Source organism: Caretta caretta, chromosome 20 (genome assembly GCF_965140235.1).
Source record: "Caretta caretta isolate rCarCar2 chromosome 20, rCarCar1.hap1, whole genome shotgun sequence".
NCBI lineage: Eukaryota > Metazoa > Chordata > Testudines > Cheloniidae > Caretta > Caretta caretta.
The window spans coordinates 19893035-19914936 of record NC_134225.1 but is presented as its reverse complement, the minus strand read 5'-3'; the positions used below and the strand labels follow the sequence as shown (position 1 = coordinate 19914936).

At 48.6% G+C, this 21902-nt stretch overlaps 1 protein-coding gene across 1 annotated transcript in view; it reads right to left on the bottom strand.

Annotated features, from left to right (window-relative positions):
* Positions 1–21902, bottom strand: part of LOC125629907 (A.superbus venom factor 1-like) — a 53557-nt gene that overhangs the window by 31303 nt on the left and 352 nt on the right. Inside the window, exons 2-15 of the mRNA XM_075121536.1 lie at positions 16674–16866; positions 14160–14322; positions 13425–13495; positions 12325–12419; positions 11039–11121; positions 10788–10878; positions 10203–10305; positions 9987–10107; positions 7338–7453; positions 4782–4928; positions 3844–4056; positions 2409–2603; positions 1362–1523; positions 64–193 (exon numbers count right to left, since the gene is read on the bottom strand). Of these exons, the coding sequence (XP_074977637.1) occupies positions 64–193; positions 1362–1523; positions 2409–2603; positions 3844–4056; positions 4782–4928; positions 7338–7453; positions 9987–10107; positions 10203–10305; positions 10788–10878; positions 11039–11121; positions 12325–12419; positions 13425–13495; positions 14160–14322; positions 16674–16866 (1883 nt within the window). The remainder of the gene's footprint in view (positions 1–63; positions 194–1361; positions 1524–2408; positions 2604–3843; positions 4057–4781; positions 4929–7337; positions 7454–9986; positions 10108–10202; positions 10306–10787; positions 10879–11038; positions 11122–12324; positions 12420–13424; positions 13496–14159; positions 14323–16673; positions 16867–21902) is intronic.

Sequence of the window (21902 nt, the reverse complement as noted above, 5' to 3'; positions counted from 1 at the left end):
TGCTGATTCTTTCCTCCCTTCCTCCATTGCTCATGGCAACCGTCCAGCTCTATAGAGTGATACCTGTTCTCTGGGCTGTGGAAATCCTATTGCTCGTCTCCAGGGCCAGTCCAGCATCCGTAAATACCCCCAGATTGTTCTTTCCACTGCCAGCCGTACAGCCAATGTCACTCTTCTCCACAGAGTCCCAGATCTGTGAGGCGCAAATCCAATGGTTGAGAGATTATTGTTAACAATGACACTTCCCATTTATATGGTGCCATCCAGCATGATCCCAAAGCATTATACAGGCTGTGAGCCGGATTCTGGTCTCAGGTACAATCGCGCAATCTGGAGTAACTCTACTGACTTCCTTTGACTTGCTCTGTGTTTGCAGCAGTGTAAATGAAAGCAAAATCTGAGACGTAAGTAAAGGATTTATTGCAACTCAATCTCCACGGAAATGCGTCCGCCTCTAGGATGGAGCACAACAGCCATTCTGCCCCAGCAACACAACCGATTTTAGGAGGAGAAAGAGAGAATTATGCAGCCAGTTGAACCCAGACAGCAGAGGATGTTAGGCAGAGAGAAATCAAATACCCAAGTTAGAATTCAGCCAGCACACCCGGGCCCTGACCCTTGTGGAAAGAGTCACAGGACATTCAATGACCAGAACCTCCGTTCGATATGTCAGCTGAGAAATGGCACTTTCAGTATCATTGCGTCCCCTAAAACCTTGATAGGGCCCGGGGATCAGTGCTGACTCAGAAGAAAGCGCTCCCTCTTTTCAGTCACACTTTTTTCCCTGCAGCACAGCAACCACGAATGTTGCACGGGGACATTGGGTTCAGCACTGACTGCGGGGGGGGGAGAGCGCCCCCTGCTGAGCCCCCGCTCCACTCAGTGCAGCACAGCGCCCCCTAGCGCCGCACGGGGACATTGGGTTCAGCTCTGACTGGGGGGGGGAGAGCGCCCCCTACTGAGCACACCCCCACTCCCTGATGTACAACACCACTATGAGCACTGGGGTGAGAACTACCTCTGAGGGGAGAGCGCCCCCTACTGCAACACCCACACAGTTCCCTAAAGCCCAGCACCATCTGGGTCAACACTGTCCAAAGGGAGGGTGTCCTTTAGTGTGTCCAGAACAGCACTCCCTGCAGTACCCTGGGTTTCACTGGGTTTCCTCCCATCCAAGTACTCACCTGGCCCGGCCCAGCTCACTTAAAGTACAGTGGAGCTCAAACCCCAAGCGGCAGGTCTGCAAACAAAAGGCTCACTTCGCTTTTCGCCATCTTGAAGCGTCAAGCAAGGATAAGAGCCGAGCTGCATTTCCCACTATAAAACATTACAAGTTACGACCATCGTCTTTCATGCCCCACCTTAGATTGTGTAATTTTGTGTTTTTTGTTCAGAACGTAGACTCCTTTGTCCACGGCCACCAGGCCGACATAAGCTCTGTGGTCTCCTTCCAGCTTGAGTTTCATTGGAGTTCCCGGCTCATGGATTCTCCTGTCTTCGTTGGTGGCTCCTTTCACCACAAGCTGTATGAAAGACAGTGAAGGGAGAGGTTTTGATTTAAAGCAGAGAGAGCAGCTAAGAACCCGTCCTTTGCGAAACATAGGAGAAAAGGAGGTAAGACTTCATGTTCCTTGAGCATCCAAAAGCCAGGTTCTGATCTCAGGGGCAGCTGTGTAAATCTGGAGTAGCTCCACTGATTTCAGTGCTGTTACTCCATATTCATGCTGGTGTAAACTGAGAGCAGAATTGGACCCAATGTCCATGCAGTCCCTTTGTTCCAGCCATGATGGAAAGGTGACTTTGTCCCTCAGGCAGCCCTGAGAAATTTACAAGTAAGTTTGAACTGTAATAGATCTGCTCCGTGGGCCTGATTCTTATCTCACACTGGTGTAAATCAGGAGTAATTAACTGGAGTTACAGCAGCGTAGCATTGTAGTTACATTATTGTCAGGTCCCCTATAGGTATTTGGAGTCACATCTGCTGAAGAACCAGTCCAGCCCTGGGAGACGGAGCTGGACTCAATTCTGACTGCCACATCATCAGCAAAATGGCTAATTATGGTGCAGATACAAAGCCAGATACTCAGCTGGCGCAAGTCAGTACAGCTCCATCCACTTCAATCCACGGAGTCTTTATTGCTGAGCTAGAAGGAACCATAGCTTGACTCCCAGATCCTAGAGTGGGTTGACAGCATTGGCTTGTGGGGGCTGGGGAACTTATTTGTGCATGTAAACTGATCAAATCTGATCTAGAATTTGCTGGGAGACAGTCAATGAGAAGCCCCACGGTGCCATTTTGAGAGTCCCTTTTGAGAGTCAGTCAGCACTTTCAGGCTAGGAAAAACTCCCTTGTAATGACATCTTCATAGGAATTAACATGTGGAAGGCCAACTTGAATATCAACCTACCGTTCCCATGCAAGTGTCCTTGATGTCCAGCCAGACCGAGTCTGCTACAATCTCCGAATTTCCTACTTGGTAGTAAGCCACGATGCGGAATGAAGGGATGAGGTCTGGAGTGATGGGCAGGGACATGGTCACCAGATTTTGTCCCTCCTGCCTGGCCTGTCTCCCTACATGACTGATCTTCCCTTTATTCAGGATCTAACAGGGAAACATGAGATGTAGATTGTTAAAGGACACAAGGGTTAACACAATGGGTCATTAAGATTCCATGAATCCTCCCATCCACCTGTTTTCTACTACTAAGAGACGGTCACTTGCAACTTTTCAAATGGGCATTTACATTTGAGCGGAGAGAGGAAAATAAGCTAAAATCCATGTGTTGCAGGAACAGGCTCTAGAGGCAGTGGTGCTAATATTCACCAAATCTGATTCCCAAATCTGAATATTGTTTGTTTCACCAACAGAGACCACCCTCCTTTCCCCCGTCCCACTCACCAACTACACTTCATATCCATGCTATATGGCAACTTTATTATTTGGTTTGTCCAGCTCTAAAAGCAACAGAGGGGACCTACTACTCTGTGTTGAAAAAGTAGCCATGAAATCTAGTGTTTAGAGCAGGGAACTGATACCTGGGACTCCTGGGTTCCATCCCCAGCTTTAAGAGGAAATATGCTCTAGTGAGTACATGGGGAGGAGTCAGGACTCCTGGTTCCATCTGCAGGTCCAAGAGGAAGTATGGTTTAGTAGCGAGTGCAGAGGGGTGGTTGTTAGGACTCCTGGGTTCTATCTCCAGCTCCTGGAGGAAGTCGGCTTTATTGATTATCACAGGGCCCGGAGTCAGTAACCAGAAGTGGATAACGGGTTGTCCCCATGACTGACTTTATTTCATTCACACTGTGACAGGGTGCTGGGCAAAGGGTTGCAGCTTCAGCCCTCTGTCACGCCCGCTTCTTGTTAGGGGAACAAATTAGAGCGGGCTGGAGGTAACCTGGCCCTAAATGGAGAGGCGGAGACAGCTGCTACCTAATTAGCCTTTGGCTGCATAAAAGCCTCAGGAGAAGGAAGCCAGGGGAGAGCAGGAGAAAAGGAAAAAGGGAGGGAATGAAAGCAGGGAAGTAGCTTCCCCTCCCTCCCTCCTGCCTGCAGACGGGGAAGGGTTACTTGTACAAGGTGAAACAGTGGTGGGAACAAGCCTGAGAATAAAGTGCACCAGTGGTTACTAAACCCAGGGTCTCAGAGTGACTTTGTGAATCTAGCAGAAGCCAAGGGGGCCCTGCCACACTCTGCTACACACACAATCAATATACTGCCTGACTGGGAAGAATTTTCTGCTACAGGTTCTCCTTACATGCAGTGGGAATATTAAAGGACAGGTGGAAACTCAGATGATGCCTAAGTTCTAGGAGATCCCAGTACCCAGGGACACAGCACTTACTATGTAGGTGAAATATTGGACCTTCTTCAGAACATCTGGATTTTTGCTCTTCAGGTGGAAATTCACAGGTAAGTTGTCTCCCGGTTTGAGCTCAGAAGCCGTCACCGCCAGATGGAGATAGTTTTCAGACGCTGCTTGGGACTGATAGGCTTCAGCCACCATGGACTTAGAAGCCTGGCGGTTTGCTGGGAGGTTGGGATGGGCAGTTTTTACCTGCAGGGGAGGTGGAGATAAAATCTCAGTTGAATCTGGGAGTGAGCTTAGGGTCTGTAGCCCCTCACGCTGGGTCACGCTGTGAGCAATAGCAAAGGAAGCTCCCCTGAGACGCCATTGTTGGTGGATTCTGCTGCTAACAGCCATTCTAGGCATGACACCTCAGATAAACGCCAAATGCCACTTTTAATTGGCCCGTCTCTTCAGCACAGTCCTGCTGGGACTCCAGATTTCTGGACTGTAAGAGAACATGTCTCTGAACAGAGGAAACTGTCTTGCCCCTTGCAAGATGAATATGAAGAAGGACTCTCTCCTGAAGTGGCTGGACAAAGATAGCTCCAGTGTTCTCTCGGGCTTTATAGCTTGAGCCTGGTGTCACCTCACAGGGCCTTCACACTAAGGAGCCATGAGCTGTCTACAGGCCTCCTTTGCTGCATGGTGGGTGGCAAGGGGACTAATCGGGACCTCTTTATGCCCATGTCAATGTTTTCTGGGATCTCTTCTGGCCCCACAATAGAGCACTGGTTACATGGTGATTGGAGCATCTCCAAACCCCAATGGCATACAGGAAACTGACCCCAGGCGCAGATGGAATGCACAGAGTTCAGTTATCCTCCTGCTCAGTGCATGAGAGGGGAGTGAATGCCACCAACAGCGCATTTCCCTCTGGGTGCATATAGTACATATAGTACTTAGCCCAGCCTCAGTGGTAGAAGGTTACTCACCGTGATGGGAACCTGCTGCTTATTCCCAGGCATGTTTATAATCAGCTTGGCAGTTCCATCACCCTGGGTTGACCCAGCCGACTGGAATCCTTCGGCCTGTACTTGGACACGAGGGGCTGGGGAGCCATCGGGGTTTGTGACGTAGACCTGAGGGGCACAATCAAAAAGGGATGCGTCGAGTAAGGGGTGCAGCGCTCCCCGCATCCTAACTTCAAATCAAATCGCATGTACGGCATCTCAGGTCCATAGCTTCAAAGGTATTTAGGTGCCTAACTTCTGTGGATTTCAATGGGAATTAAGTAGCTAAATAACTTTCAGGAATGGGGCCTTAATGATCCGCTGTATCACACCACAAAATGCATACACATTTTAAAAAGTACAAACATAAAAAAATATAAAAACCACAACTTCAACCCTTCTCCTAAATTCAGTTTACACTTTTATAACACCCCAACAAAACAATATGCAAAAATTAAGAATAAATTAATTCATGTAGGCCAGAGAGGAAATTAATTTCATGCTAGTCTTTTCTTGTTTTGGCCCCAGGCAAATAAGGCAACTGCCAATCGAACCAAAACACGATCACTGCCAACAAATATTCTGCTTTCTGAGCGAATGAGGCAAAAGGCTTCTGAACCAAGATTGGAGATAGCCATTTATTTCTCAAGTGGCAATTAACACAGAGGAAGTGGATGGGAGTAGAGTTCATTGGAGGAGTCAGGCCAGTTAGTCAAGACTTCCAAATATTTCTTGAATCTATGGATGCTCTTTAACTAAGGGAGCAGGGAGACATATTTGTTGCGCTAACATCTGTCGTGTCCAGTTATTTACAAATATCTTCAACTCTGAGGTTAATTAAAGTTTTCACACTCTGACTTAGGGCATGTCTAGGCTGCAGTTGTATGCACACCATGCCTGCTGGCTGTGGTGCTCTGTCCCCCTCTAGTGGCACCTAGACCACTTAGAGATTAATGAGTCTACTACAGCCTTAGCTAAGTGCCATGTGGCTTTTAGCTCACTCAGTAGCGGCTCATGCATTTAGCTCCGGAGGCCCCAGGTTCGATCCTGACCCCCGACAGACCCTGGTCATCGGTGTTACACAGTCACAGGGTGATGGAAGCTAGTTCAGCGACGTCACCTAGAGCTCCAGTCCCACCCCGTGACTGCAGTCGAGACGTACCCTTTGAGTGTTGACTGGCCCTGGTTCTGAAAACCCTGAAGACTGCAGAGATCAATGGCCTTGCAAAAGCCAAGATACTTTAAAGGCTTAAATCTATTATGCTGTTGCTACAAACATAGCCTAGGGTGACCAGATGTCCTGATTTTATAGGGACAGTCCCAATATTTGGGGTTTTGTCTTATATAGGCCTCTAGTACTCCCCACCCCCTTACCGATTTTTCACACTTGCTGGCCCCACCGATCAGCTCCTCCCCCTCCCTCCCAGCACCTCCCGCCTGCCGAGGATCAGTTCAGTAGTGGGCAGGAGGTGCTGGGGGGCAGGGGGAGGAGAAGGCAGGGCAGAGTGGGGGCAGGAAGATGCGGGGTGGGTCTTGGGGGAAGGAGTGGAGTGGGGACGAGGTGTGGGATGGAGCAGGGGTCGAGCACCCCCTGGGAAATCAGAAACTCAGCACCTCTGGACCTAAGATCTTTCCAGCCCCAGATTTCTACACTGTATAAAATGTGAGCACCCACGTTAGCCCTAAGCATTCAGAGAGCCGGTGCAATTCAATTACCCCCATGCACAGAAGAAAAACGGACAGCTACTTGCATGGATCTTAAGGTTCAGCCCTTTGACTCTTTTTTCTGTTTATCCCATTCACCACTGTATGTAAAGCAAATATCCAGATTAGAAATGGACTTAACCTGCTCATTACTGTGGTCATCAATTACTCGTTTGTGCACCTTTGGTCTGCGGCCAAAGATAATTGCTTCAGTTCTCTGCTAATGTATAGTCTTAAGTGCCTGCTGACAGAAAAATACTAAATTCCCTTCACAAACTCTTCAGCCCCAGAGGAGTGTGGGACCGTAAAACCATATTCTCTGTGGACAAGAGGACTGATGCTGATTGCTTCAGAATTTTAGGAGCATAATATTTCTCCCCCTGTAATGCAGCCTAACTCGCTGGGAGAAGAATCATTCTGTCAGTGCCAATTTTGAAATTCCCCCACATCCTCCTATCCACAATGGTCCCTCTGACCCCTATTTCTGCAAATGCCCCCCCTCTTTGGAACTCCTCACCTGTGCCAGTACACGAGTGACCCCAGGGCACGTTTTGGGCCAGACTTGTAGCTAGGTGCCATTTCACACCTTGTCTTTGCTGTCAGCTTTTGGGCCAGACTCTGCTCTTGTTAGGCCAGTGTAAATCTAGAGTGATTCCATTGCATTTAGTGGAGTCACACTGGAATTAGGTTGGTGTAACTGAGATTGGAATGTGGCCCTTTGTTTCTGTTCTATTCTAAGTTCTGATACCACCCTCACAACCCTAGTACCCATAGTTCTCTCCTCTTTATACACCTCAGGCAACAGTGGGCATGATCTAGAAGAAGAGATATTACCATGAGTTCAAAGGGCATCCCCGGCTTGAAGTACTTGGGTGTTTTTGTGAAGTGGATCTGATAGGGAGATGTCACAATTTTAATTCCGGTGTTCTCCGCTTCCACCATGTCGCTGCCTGCAGAGAGAAGCCATGGGTCAATTAAAACTGAGCTAGGGAATACAAATTTTGTCCTTAAGGTCCAGGGTAAAACACAAGGAATAGGCCATGGTCAGATGTTGATTCAGTGCCGCTGATTCTTGTGATTTTATCATGAGTCTCCTGTTTTAATTCCTTGTCTTCCAGCCTCAGCTGCTAGAATCACCATATGGCATGAGAATCTCAGCTGTCATTTAAAAGAAGAAATACGTTTCTAACCCTCCTGGTTGCAGAAAAAAGCTTGAAAGCATGTCCCAAGTGCGAACTAACGCCTCAAAAGCCAGGAGGGAAAGAAAAAGCAACCAAAGTTTACTATTTTTTAAAAAAAAACTCATGATTTTTAATATGATCTCATGATTTTGGGAGCGGGGGGACTGACTTGTGATTTTTGCATGTTTGGGGTTGGCATTACTGCAGGCCGTTGAGCACAGTGTTTGTGTATCTATCTATATAATAAGATTCCAGGACTGTCACTCTGAGGTTGTACCACTCTGAAGCCTAGGACGTCTGTTGTGTCTGTGTGAAATGATGGAAGCAGCTATATAGGCAAGAGAAGGGCTCTTCTTAGTTACAATATCACCAGGTTCAATTATCACTGGGATTTGCAGTCTGTTACCAGCCAATTTTTAAGTCCCCAGCCATTCTGAAGGTACAAACCTGGTGTACAACTCCAGTAAGGCATGTGGCATGCCAAGAGTCCTAGACCATTGTGATATCAGACACAACTCAACCAACCAATCACCACCTTTACTCTACAACTAATTTGCATGCAGTAATTTCATTGGTTGTTTGGATTACTTGGCCCAATTGCCACACCCGTGCAACGGCACAGGCTTTCAGCTACTAGTTTCATCTGTAACAAGCTACAGCTGCTCGGAACAGAATGGCTGCTCCCTCTGCAGGGAAAGTTAAGAGACCAGAGCTATGTAGAGCTGGAAGGGACCTCAAGGAGTCATCTAGTCCATCCCATGCACTGAGGCAGGAGTAAGTATGCCCAGACTATCCCTAAGAGCTGACCCAGAACTCTTAGAAATGGAAAGGTGCAATGCGGAGAAAACAAAGGTGCAAGAGTTTCAAGCTACTTTCGCTGGTGTAAATCTGGAGTTATTCCAGGTGTGACATTACACCCCATATTCTTCAGAGAAATATTGTTATTATATGATTATAGCATAACTAAGATGTGTTTTATGCAAGATGGGACTTGTGAGATATCATTGGAACGGTTATGATTTACTGAATATGATTATCCCATTTGTATGCACATATCATTTTTGTATCTTAAGTTAGGAATATTGACCCTACATCTGTACTACAAAAGTGTTTGCACCCGGAGAACACCCACCAGGCAAAATGCAAACAGTCTGGCTGGCTAGCTGGATACAAGTCAATAGACTGCTAGGGAGAACAATAGGACTTTGAAGAGGGTAATCTCCCATCTTCCTAGGATGCTGCAAATGGACTTCCTTTGTGTGAGTTATGGCTGCAGTGCCATGTGATTAAGTCACCTGATACTAGACTCCATAATAAAATTTGTCCTTTTCCACTGTCCGGGGGTGGGAATCACACTGGAAGACAAAGGATTCCCACCATATGTAAAACCTATTTAAGGCAGGGAAGTGCGATAATCAGGGTCGGTTCTTCACTGAAGCTTCGCCCCAGATGACTGCTGTAAACATCTAAGACTGATCTGGGAAGAAAGGACTGACCAGGCTAGACGGAGGGTGTCTAGCCTGTAAAAGAAATACCTGGAGTTTTAAGCTGCAAGCAAACTCTGCAATCTGCCTAAAACAACATTTAGGGTGAGAAATTAGTGCTTGTAACCAGTTTCTTTAGTATCTGAGCTTATATTGCGTTTTTGTTTTGTTTGCTGGGTAATCTGTTTTGATCTGTTTCCTACCCCTTATAGCCACTTAAAATCTTTTGTAGTTAATAAACTTGTTTTTGTTTTCTCTAAAACCAGTTTGTGGAATTCATAACTGGGGAGCAAAAAGCTGTGCATATCGTCCTCCATGCTGAGAGAGGGGGCAAATTTCATGAGCTTACGCTGTACAGTTGTCTGTGCAGTGCAAGACAGTACAATTTTGGGTTTACATGCCAGAAGGGGTGTGCACGTGAGTGCTGGGAAATTCCTTAGCTGAAGCCTTCCTATGCAGCTGATTTCAGTGTCTGTCTTCCTGCAGCTGGGCATGTCCCTTCCTGTGTGTGTGCTGTTGGAGACTTGAGAGGGCCTGGCTCATCAGGACAGTGTAAGGGAGCCCAGGCTGGTGGAAAAGCCGGGCTCAGTGGTACCCCAATACATCAGGTGGCACCCCGGAGGGGGGAGCAACCCATCACACCAGTTTTACCCCAGAGCAAATGAGATAAGAATCTGGCCTACAGCCTTTAAGATCTGCAGAACCCTAAGTAGATAGGGCTTTATACATCTAAATCAACACCTCGAACTGCACTCGGCACTACTTTGGAACACCCCGTGAATAAAGCACTTGGCTTTGCACTTATTGCTGATGCTCACCAGATTCTGTCAAAACGGTGACAGAGATGTAGAGCGAATGGTCAACCAGTTGATGCAGATTGGCAAACCGAGCCTGCAGCATCTGTCTCGTCAGTATTGCTTCCCCATCTCCGTCTTCTATCTAGAAAGGGAGAGAGAGTTTCATGACCTCACAAACAGAGTTTCCCAGGAGGCGTGAATCCCTCCCCCCGCCCTCCAGCCAAGAACACGAATTACCGAGATTCTCTTGAGAGACTGCGGGATACTCTTCTTCTCATCATCCATCTTCACCCCAAAGAGGACAAAAGCAGTGCCATCTAGTTTTTTCCCATATAGATACCTGGAGGAGATAAGGATGGGTAAGAGAAGCCACAAGGAACCTATCGCTGAATATTATGGCCCTATGCCACCATTCTCCTCTATAGGCCCAGCTCCTTGGTCGGTCTATATCTCCCATGATCCACCATGGTAAGGAGAAGTGGACCATCATGGCTATGGTGCATCATGGGAGTTTACGGCCAGCTAGCAAGCCCAACCCATGGTGAAGAACGGAAGAATGAAGCACCTGAATGGCAAGCCCCATGAGGCACGGCGCCAGCATTTCTGAATCACAAGGTTTTCAGCCAATTTTTTTTTCTCCATTTTTGAACATTGGGTTTTTGGATGAAAAAAGAAATCAGAATTTCCCATGGAAAATGGAGACTCTTCATGGGGAAAAAAAACATTTAGTGGAAAACATTCCCAAAGTGATGCAAGACTTAGGTTTCTTTCTGCACTAAAACCTATCTTTGTTACCCCAGTCGGCTGATCCCTTCCACCCACCTCGCAGTGATAGAAACCCTGAAGTCTTCATTGCCATCGATGTATAAAAACTTCTCAGACGGCTCCAATATGACTTCAAAACTCGGCAACACTGGAGAAACGAGAGGGGAAGAGGAGAACGTTGAGCTTGTAGGAGAGGGTGGGTTGCCAGCAAAGCCTAGCCGAATGGAGAGTCTGCTCCAAGATGGTGTCAGGAGAGTAGAGACAGACCCACTCCCTGAGCCTGGGCCCAGTGGGTGCTGGATTCTTACCGTACTCCTTAACATCAAATTGCGCACTGAAGGTCTGCTGAGGGGAGTCTTCATACTTGGCCGTGATCTTCCAGGTTCCCAGACTGGAGGAAGGAAATAAGAGGGAACACTGAATGCACTTAACATGCACATTTCGCAAGGCCCACCTGGCTCACTTGTTTCTCCGGTAATTTTATCGGCCCCATAAGCTAAATCTGAGATATACGTGGAACTCAAGCCGTCTTGAGGGAACCACAGGGAATCTCATACAAGGCATTTTTTTCTTCACCTTGAGGATTGCATGAACCAGAACTAGAGGTGGGTACTTGGAACAAAACATTTGATCCACAATCCCCTCAACCTTTGCCTAGCAAGGTTTGGGAAGTTTCGATCTAAACTTTGTGGCCAGCACTTGTTTCTACAGTCTGCATGAACCAAAACCCTAAATCCAAACACCCCCAAATTTAAGGAAACTCCGATCCATACCAAAATCAGGCCCCTCACTCACCAGCTCACTGACATAATTTTCAGAGTAGTTGAACATTCATAAATCCCACTGAATGGGAGGTTGGGTGCTCAGCACTTTTGAAAAACAGGCCAATAGGGCCTGATCCTGCCTTCACATACTCTGGAATAAATCAGGAGTAATGGCAAGGAAGTCAGTGCAGCTTCACTCTGGTGACTGTGTTGACTTTTTTATCGATACGTGTCATTGATTTCACTGTGCACACACATACCAACAAAAACACATTTCCATCGATAATATCGAAATTTACAGATAGGCAAAACAAGAAAAACACAGCATGATTTAAGGCTTTATACTTGGCGTATTTGGACATCTGATGTTGACAATTTGTGTTTTAATGGCTATAAAGCTTTCGCTTTTTTGAATCTCAGTGTCTACTGTCATTAAATAATTATTATCAGACCGCACCACCGTGGTCTGGCCCCCATGTTTTCCCCCACCTGTGAAATTTAAATTGCTAAAACTCAGAATGGGGGACGATAAAAACCCATAATTTAATTTTGCACAACTGAGCATTTCAAGTGATAGAAACTGAAAAAAAAGGCTTACAAATAAACATGATTATCCATCGAAACGATAAGAAATACAAATCAAATTATGCCAAGACTGGGTATGTGGCAGGAGAGTTTGTTTTCTCCACATCACTTGGAAATGCCTGTAGGAGATGATCTAGCTGATGGGCCACACACAGTAACTAGCTCCACATCATCTCTTCTGCTTCTCTGCCCAACTCCTGCAAAGCTCTGCTCTGTCCAGGCATAGTAACATCAGGGCAATCTACCTGACAATCTCCGGCAAGTTGTGGTTCAGGGAGAAGATGCCTGATTTCAAGGGGGCGGAGATGGGAATCTGCTTGACAATAATGGACTCAGGGGTCTGAAAAGTAAACAAGTTAAGAGTTTAGGGAGAAAAATGCTGTCAATTGCTCTTAACAGCATCATCTGCCACATTTACATTCCTGGGCCAGTGGACTGTTCTCCATACTTCCAACAATAGCAAACAGTCTGGCTTGCACTGTTTGGTTTGAATTTCTTAACAAGCCAGAGACCCTGGAAAAACCGACAAATCTCTCCTGACCTTCTGAGATAGCTCAGCGAGGCCACCAAAGAACTCAAGGAAGCAGCTCGGAAGACTGAAGAGCCTCCACGGCAGAATCTTGCAGATGCCAGGCTTAACCCTGAGCTTTCTGCAAACCTTGGAGCTGCCCAAAGGGCTGGGTCACTCTGCCAACCACAGCTGCTCAAGGCCCCAGCTGGTTATGCTGCTGCTCAGGGCAGAGTGTCAAAGAAAGGGGAAACTGAGTCAAAGAGGAACTGAAGGGACAGGCGTGTTTTCTCCCCTCCCAGCTGGCTGAGGTGAGGGAACCCCCTGGGAATTATTGCCCAGGGCTTTGCAGCTGAGTTACTTTATTTTATGGATCATAAAGCCCAGTGGAAAAGGCCTTAAGAGGACTAAAGCCTGGAGCTCTAATCCCTGTTCCTGCCACCACTTTACACGTCCTTCAAAGGGCTCCTTGCAGTGGCTCCTTGTCTTCAGCCTTCCCAAACAATCACCTGCTTGGCTCTTCCCGAAGAACTCCATGCAACTTTCCTCAAGGGTTAACACCACTGCAGAACCACGGGACTTCCCGCGAGAGCTGCCTGGCTGCTGCCCCTGCAAACTTCGTAACCTCCCTCATGACTGGAGGAGAATTTGCATGCCAGAGGTTTGCAAGGAGGGACCTCAGACAATCATTTGATTTTCTCCCAGGTGTACCATGTTGCTGCTACAGGCAGGGGTTGTATGCAGCCTCCTCAGACACATTAAATTGCTGCACGTTACCCAGACAAGTGGCTAAACCCACCTATCCCCCCACGGGCTCACTCAGAACAGCGACCTCACCTCAAACTCCACGATCACTGTTTTGGTCACTGGTTCTAGTTTGTGACCCACAGTGAAGATCCGGTAGAGGACTGAGAAAATAAAGAGAGAAGAGAGGGACGTTGTTAACTGATAAACACCTTGGCCCAGATCCTCAAAACTACTTAGGTGTCTAAGTCCGATTGAAACCAACGGGAGTTCGGTGCCTAACTCCATGGAGGATCTGAGCCATCAGCCCCCATCAGGGGTTGTTTCACAATAGCCTCTTTCTAAAGTCGGAGATCTCCATGGCTTTTTTCTTTAGGGCGTTGTCTTGCTTTTCTCCCCTGTCCCTAAGTACCAGGTGGGAGGGCTTTGTCATTGCAGGGACCTGTCCTGCTCTGAATGAGCTGGGATTAGCAGCCCGTATTTCACACAGGCTTTGGACGGCTGTCAGATGGGGGCATGTATCTCAGTACAAGATGGAGCTGAACCAGTCACTGGGATTTGAAAAGTTCCATCGCCCATTCTCAATCCCATGGCCCACCCAGTCTTTCGGTATCTAACACTCAATGGGACATCCCAGTTAGGACGATGGTGAAGGGTGAAATATTACAAATTGGTGGTGGCAGAGTCTCTTCTCCAACTGTCCTCCATCTTCAACCAAACAAGAAAAACCATATGCACAGGATGGACCCTGCAGCCCTGCTGCAGATATGGCATGACATCAGCAGCTCCCACCCCTTCCCATTAGTAGAAACCAGGGGAAGGCAGTACCTGTAGACCCAGGTGTATAGATGGTTTTATCCGTCTGGATAAAGATGTATCCACTGTGGAAATGGACCAGAACCACTTTCTCCAGGGTTTGCTGAGGGAACTTAGCCTGGACCACAACATACTGGTTTTGTCTGGAATCTTTCTTTATCTCTTTGGTGGGAACCTGCATGAGAAGAAGAGCATGGATAAGTTCTTCCTGCTTTTACTCACCACCACAAGGGATGCTCTACGCAAAAGACCTTTGCAGTGTTAACGATGCTTAGGTTATACATGGAAAGAATCCATAAGAAATCATGGCCTTTTACTAACCTGCTCTACATGCAGTTCCTCCAGCAGCTTACACAGCTGCCAGAAGATGGTGGGTCTCCTCATTGGGGAATGCCCCAGGTGGAGGGGGATTCCCAGGATGACACAGAGTCAGCGTAGGTCACCACCAGTGAGTCAGGCCAGACCATTTGGACAGCCCTGTACCCATTGTCCCATCACCTCCTGTTATATGGAATGTCTGTGAACCAAAGAGCATCCCATGGGTGCCCTGCTGAAGTCAGTTCTACTGCACTGATGTGCTCCCGACTATTCCTACTGTCCTCCCCTAAAACTGTAACATCTTAGAGACCTTCCCTCTGTCCCTCAACTCTCCATTCCTGGCCAGGACTCTGGATCAAGTCAAAACGAGAATCCTGCTCCACCAGGGAACCCCACCCAGAAATGATGCTGTGCCCAGCGCAGATTAGGGACAGGATTTGGCAAGCTCTGAGCAAGTTTCCCAGGCAGTGCAAACACGAGCCCTAGTGCGTATGGTTATGTACCTGACCACACAACCTCGGTGCATTGAACGAAGTAGCTCCCAAGTCAACTGAGACACAAATAATTGGCTTTGACGTGTCAACAGGAATTAAGACCAAGGTATTCACCAAACTCTTGTGACTTTAACCATTTCATTGTCGTCTTTTTTTTTTAATTTGCAATGGAAAATGCCAAAAAATAAACAAAATCATGTCATTTGCATGTTTTGTTCAATACAGGTTCTTGTACCGCCCCCACCACTGCAATACCTGAGTATCTCCCAGCCATGCATTAAGCAACGGAATTAAAATCTGTCCAGTGTGGTTTGCTGTTAGATCTCACTGTGATTCAGTTTATCTATTTAAGTTATTATATGGCCCCTATTACCGTGTCAGTATATTATTACCCAGTATATTATTACCTCACAGCATGTCCCCTCCTGCCCCCCAGCAAAAGAAAGAAGCGCTATTATCAATATTTCACAGATGGGAAAACTGAGGCACAGAGCAACTAAGTGACTTACCCAAGAACTCAGAGAGAGTCTGTGACACAGCTAGAAATCAAACCCAGGTCTGCTGAGTCCTAGGCTAGCACCCTAACCACTCGACCATCCTTCCTCTCAACTTTTTCTTCTACCTCCTAATTTGGAGCACCTAGGTCACCAGACAGCAAGTATGAAAAATCGGGACAGAGGGTGGGGGGTAATAGGAGCCTATATAAGAAAAAGCCCCAAATATCAGGACTTTCTCTATAAAAACAGGACATCTGGTCACCCTAGGGGCACCTCAGTTTTTAGGTCCCCAACAAGAGACCCCCACAGTGCTTATCTGACTAGTTAGCTATACGTCCCCCATCACTAATAGATTCGTAGATGTTACGGCCAGAAGGGACCAACATGATCAGCTAGCTTGTCTGACCTTCTGTATAACTAGGGCCCAACCAAATTCATAGTCCATTCTGGTCAATTTCATGGACCTAGGATTTGAAAATTAGTCAATTTCATGTTCTGGGATGTTTACATCTGAAATTTCAGGGTGTTGTAACTGGGAGGATCCTGACCCAAAAGGGATTCATGGGGAGGGGGGTCACAAACCTGTTGTAGGGGGGTCATAGGTTTGCCACCCTCATTTCTGCACTGCCCTCAGCTTCCTGCAGCCGCAGGAGGTTCCCAGAGGTGGAGGTGGGTCTGATCTCCCCCGTGCTTCTGGGAGCGCCCCAGCCAGGGGCTCCTAGCTGCTCCTCTCAGCGGGGCTGGGGAGGGACAGGACAGACATGGGTCTGTTCTCCCCCAGAAAGCAGCTGTGCAGGGTAACAGTAAGTCATGTCCCTCCCCAGCCCTGAAGGGACTAACAGCTGGAGCCAGGGGCATGGTAGGAGCCCCCGGCTGGGACACCCCCCAGCCCTGCCCCTTCTCCTCCCCTCCAATAGCTAGATTTCACAGAGGAGGTCTGATTTCATGGTCTATGATGCGTTTTTCACAACTGTGAATTTGATAGGGCCCTATGTATAACAAAGGCCATAGACTTTGACCCAGCATTTCAAACTCATAACTTCGTGCTGGGCTAGAGTGTCTCTTCTGGAACGACATCCAACCTGGACGGGGTCTGAACGCCTCGGTATTGCAGAGTTGGGGAACCAAAATACTGGAGGCTCCTAAAATGAGTGGGACACTGTTGAAAATTATACCCTTTGTTTCACTGGGTGACCTGAGCCTGGGGTTTTACCCACCTTTATTATGGCTGTGCCCATCATCCCATTCACAGGGTTGAGGTCGGTTCGGACCTGGTATAAGACGTGTTTCTTATGCGGGAAGTCATGCACGGTGACTGTAACCGTGATTGGGGCATTGAGGCCATGGGCTTCCACCACGACCTTCTCTTCACTCTCCACCCGCAGGACATTGGGCGTGATCAGGGAGTAGCTGTGAATGGCAAAAAGGTCGATGTGATTAATTCAGTCAGTATTTAAAACCCCACTGGTTGTGATTCCCACATCCCGAAGGAGGTTTTATACCAGGCTTGTTACCACGGTTTATAATTTATTATTTGCTTTACAGCAGCATCTCAAAATCCCAGCAGCGACTGATGCATAGTAAGAAACACAGACTAAGAGACAGCTCCTGCCCCTAGAGGTATGTCTACACAGCCACTGGGAGGCGTGACTCCCAATTTGGGTAGACATAGGGCTTGTCTACACTACAGGCTCTACTCGCTGTAGATAATGCACCATCCATTCCTCCATCAACCGAGCCCCATCTATACCGGCAGTTAGGTTGGCTTAACTACACTGCTGCTTAAAGCCCTGGGCAATGTAGCTTGGTTGACGTAAATGTTAAATGTAGACCCGGGCATACAGGTGCTAGCTCTGATCGAGCTGGTGCCTAAAAATTGCAGCAGGGCCACAGTATTCGGGGCCCAAGGTGCACGAAGACAAAGTGCACTAAGGAACTGTTAGTACACATTAACAGTGTCCACACAGACAGTTAGTGTGCAGTGGGCTAGTGTGGGGTAGATTTACACTTCGGTTTGTTGTGAACTAACTCTTCATGGAAACAAGCCCTTCCGAGTCCAGTTGACTTTGCCCCTAAATCACCTAGGCTGTCTGGAAAATCCCCCCTCAGGCAATGGAGTTAAATCAGGGTTACCGTCTTCCAGGTGAAATAACTGACTGATTACATCACCCACGGTGTTGTGAATTCACAAGGAAGTAGGCCTGGGGGGAAATAAAAAGCTTTGCTAAATGTCAGCCAAGTTGTCTGTGTGTCACTCCGGTAGGAAGGGTGACAGACGATTGGACTTGAGTTTTTCATACCAGATAAAGATCATACGCACACACACGTAGGCGAAAAGTTCAGGACATGATGTGCTCCTGTCCCTACGGAAAATTGCTGTGAGTGGATGTGTCCCCCGGCCTAATCCTGTCATAAAAGACATTGCTGTTGTCACTTTTCTGAAATGGGGTGCCCAGCTGTACACTGATACAGTCGGGGATGCTCTTCCCTGTAAGTCAGTGCTGACCCCAATGCCCCGGCATGGTGCTGGGGGTGCTGCATTGCAACGAGCAAGGTGGTGGCTCGGCAGGGGGTGCTCTCTTCCAACTCTATGCTGATCCTGCTGCCCCAGTTGGAGGCTAGTGCTGTGCTGGTGGGGGCAGGACCGGTTTAACCCACGTGTATTCAGTGCTCTTACACTGGGCCCCCATCTCTGGGGGTGCCTGTCCACCCGGTGGGGGAGAGGGGAGGGAACAAAGCCTGTCAGATTATTTGTTTTGGCCCATCACAGTCCACTTTCAGGTGGGCAAGCCGATGGTGCCAGGACTAGGATAGGAACAGAGGCCCCACCCCTGCCAGTGCACTATGGTGACAGCCAATGGGCTGGAGCAGGGAGCCAGGCCAGCCCCATGGGACAGGAGCCACCATGTGGGGTGACTGGGGGGCGGCCTCACTCTCCAATACCCTCCTAGGTCCTCCCACCCCCTAGGGGTAGGACCCAACCCCTCCCCCCCCCGTCACACACTCACCCACCATTTCCATAGTGCACACAGGGCCCCAGAATTTTTTAATCTGGCACTGTGGGGGGGCTCAGCAGGGGGCGCTCTCCGCTGGCAGTCCCTGCTGACCCCAATGCCCCAGTGCGGTGCTAGGGGGCGCTGTGCTGCAGGAAGAGGGGTGGGGGCTCGGTAGAAGGAGCTCTCCCATCTAAGCTCGTGCTGACTCCAGTGCCCCTGGGAGAGACCGATGCTGTGTTGGAGCATGGCGGATGTGTTGGAGTTGGCGGATGTGACTGCAGAGCCATTGGCCATTATCTTTGAAAACTCATGGCAATCGGGGGAGGTCCCAGATGACTAGAAAAAGGCTAATGTCGTGCCCATCTTTAAAAAAGGGAAGGAGGAGGATCCTGGGAACTACAGGCCAGTCAGCCTCACCTCAGTCCCTGGAAAAATCATGGATCAGGTCCTCAAGGAATCACTTCTGAAGCACTTAGAGGAGAGGAAAGTGATCAGGAACAGTCAGCATGGATTCACCAAGGGCAAGTCATGCCTGACTAATCTAATTGCCTTCTATGACGAGATAACTGGTTCTGTGGATGAAGGGAAAGCAGTGGACGTGTTGTTCCTTGACTTTAGCAAAGCTTTTGACATGGTCTCCCACAGTATTCTTGCCAGCAAGTTAAGGAAGTATGGGCTGGATGAATGGACTATAAGGTGGATAGAAAGCTGGCTAGATTGTCGGGCTCAACGGGTATTGATCAATGGCTCCATGTCTAGTTGGCAGCCGGTATCAAGTGGAGTCCCCAAGGGTCGGTCCTGGGGCCGGTTTTGTTCAATATCTTCATAAATGATCTAGAGGATGGCGTGGATTGCACCCTCAGCAAGTTTGCAGATGACACTAAACTGGGAGGAGTGGTAGATACGCTGGAGGGCAGGGATAGGATACAGAGGGCCCTAGACAAATTGGAGGATTGGGCCAAAAGAAATCTGATGAGGTTCAATAAGGATAAGTGCAGAGTCCTGCACTTAGGAGGGAAGAATACCATGCACTGCTACAGACTAGGGACCGAATGGCTCGGCAGCAGTTCTGCAGAAAAGGACCTAGGGATTACAGTGGACGAGAAGCTGGATATGAGTCAACAGTGTGCCCTTGTTGCCAAGAAAGCCAATGGCATTTTGGGATGTATAAGTAGGGGCATGGCCAGCAGATCGAGGAAAGTGATCGTTCCCCTCTATTCGACATTGGTGAGGCCTCATCTGGAGTACTGTGTCCAGTTTTGGGCCCCACACTACAAGAAGGATGTGGAAAAATTGGAAAGAGTCCAGCGGAGGGCAACAAAAATGATTAGGGGTCTGGAACACATGACTTATGAGGAGAAGCTGAGGGAACTGGGGATGTTTAGTCTACAGAACAGAAGAATGAGGGGGGATTTGATAGCTGTTTTCAACTACCTGAAAGGGGGTTCCAAAGAGGATGGCTCTAGACTGTTCTCAGTGGTAGCAGATGACAGAACAAGGAGTAATGGTCTCAAGTTGCAGTGGGGGACATTTAGGTTGGATATTAGGAAAAACTCTTTCACTAGGAGGGTGGTGAAGCACTGGAATGCGTTACCTAGGGAGGTGGTGGAATCTCCTTCCTTAGAAGTTTTTAAGGTCAGGCTTGATTTAATTGGGGATCGGTCCTGCTTGGAGTAGGGGGTTGGACTAGACCCTCCTGAGGTCCCTTCCAACCCTGAGATTCTATGATTCTATGACCCTTCCTAGAGAGGAGAACGCTGCGCTGGGGAGTCGTCGAGCATGGGCCACGTTTACTGCTCATCGCTTCCTCAGGCAATACCAGGAGCATCTAAGCAGGGCGTCCGTTTGGTACCAGCCATGCACCAGAACGCGGTCAAAATGGACCAGGTAGGCCCCTGATGTTCCTTCTAGAAATCCTAGAGACACAGGTCAGGGTTGAGACCTGGAGTGAGCACTGCATGGTGGCTACCAAATCTCCTCTCTCCCTCCTGGGGGAACCCCCCCTCCTCCTTTCCTGAAAGTTGGCCCAGGCTCAGAAACCGGTTTCATAAATCTCTGGAACACTTTGGGGAAAGCTGCAACGAGGTCTGCACATCTGGCCTGCAGCCCACCGTGGTGCATTCCCAGTGGGGTCACCCTGCAAAACCCAAACCCCCATCCGGACATCTGTCTATCACCCCGAAGTCTGGCGTCCGGACGGCAGCCCCTCCCGCCCCATGGGGAGGGTGGGGACCCAACACAGGCTTCGTATGTGAGTTTGGTCATCCTGACAGATCAAAGCATCTCTCATGCAGCTGCTGGCTTCTCACTGACTCAGCAGGCCCCTGAGGTAGGATGAACCTTTAAGCAGCTCCCTCCCTGCAGTTCTGAAGGGAGACATCCCTCAGAGTTTCCTTCCTTCTCCCGCTCAGTGTCACGTCCATCGTTTGGCCTGGCCACAGGGGGCGGCACCAAATCAAATCAAACTACCTGTTCCTGCCTCCTCCCTTTTATCGCTGCCACCCCCTTGCACCAAGATCCCTTCCCAGCTTTAGAGCCAAGCACATGGGCTATTGGTCTGGCTCGGGGCTGTTCATCGGGCCACCCCAGCACAGACATGAACAGGCCGGGAGGCAGTAACCATGCCAGGCAGCCAGTCAGTCAGATGGACAATAGAAGCTTAGCCCCGGGGTCAAACTCAAAGTACTTGCCAGGCATAGATCTCGTAGCACTTTACAGTGTCGTGATTCCCCTTTCACAGAGGAGGGAGAGGCCGGCACAGAAAAGGGAAGGGACTTCCTTAAGGTCACACAGCCAGTCAGTGACTCAGCTGGGAATAGAACCCAGCAGTTTTGACTCCAAGTCACACACCCCGGCTCTAACCACTAGACATTATCCCCCTCCTAGAACCCAGGCATCTCCTCGATATCCCCCCTGTGAGAGCATCAGGTAGAACCAAGGAGCTCTGACTCCCATTCCCATCTTCTGGCCCCTGAGGCACATTCCCTCCAACAGCTGGAAATAGAACCCAGGAGTCCTGACTCCCAGTGCAGCGCCCAAGCGGTGGACCACTGTGCTTCGGAAGCCCACCAGCCCCTTGGAAGTGAACTGGGTTCTGGTCTGCCTCATGCACCATAAGCAATTCCCTTAGCCAGTGGAGTTACTCCAGTGTAACTAACTACCCGTTGAAGTCTGTGGAGTTACTCCAGATTTGCACCAGTACACACTGAAAATAGAATTTATTCCCACTGGGTGTCTTGTGGATGTAGAAACTGAGCAAGGAGTTCAAAATATGGCCCTGTAGAACCTGATTCTGGTTTCTTTTAGGGCCTAATCCAAAGGCCACTGAAGCCAAGGGAAAGACAACCCCACTGATTTCAGTGCATTTCAGGGGGGTGCAACCCCATTGTTTTCAATGAAATTACTCCCTGTCTACACCTGGTTCATTTAGATCAAGTGAGTTCAAAATTC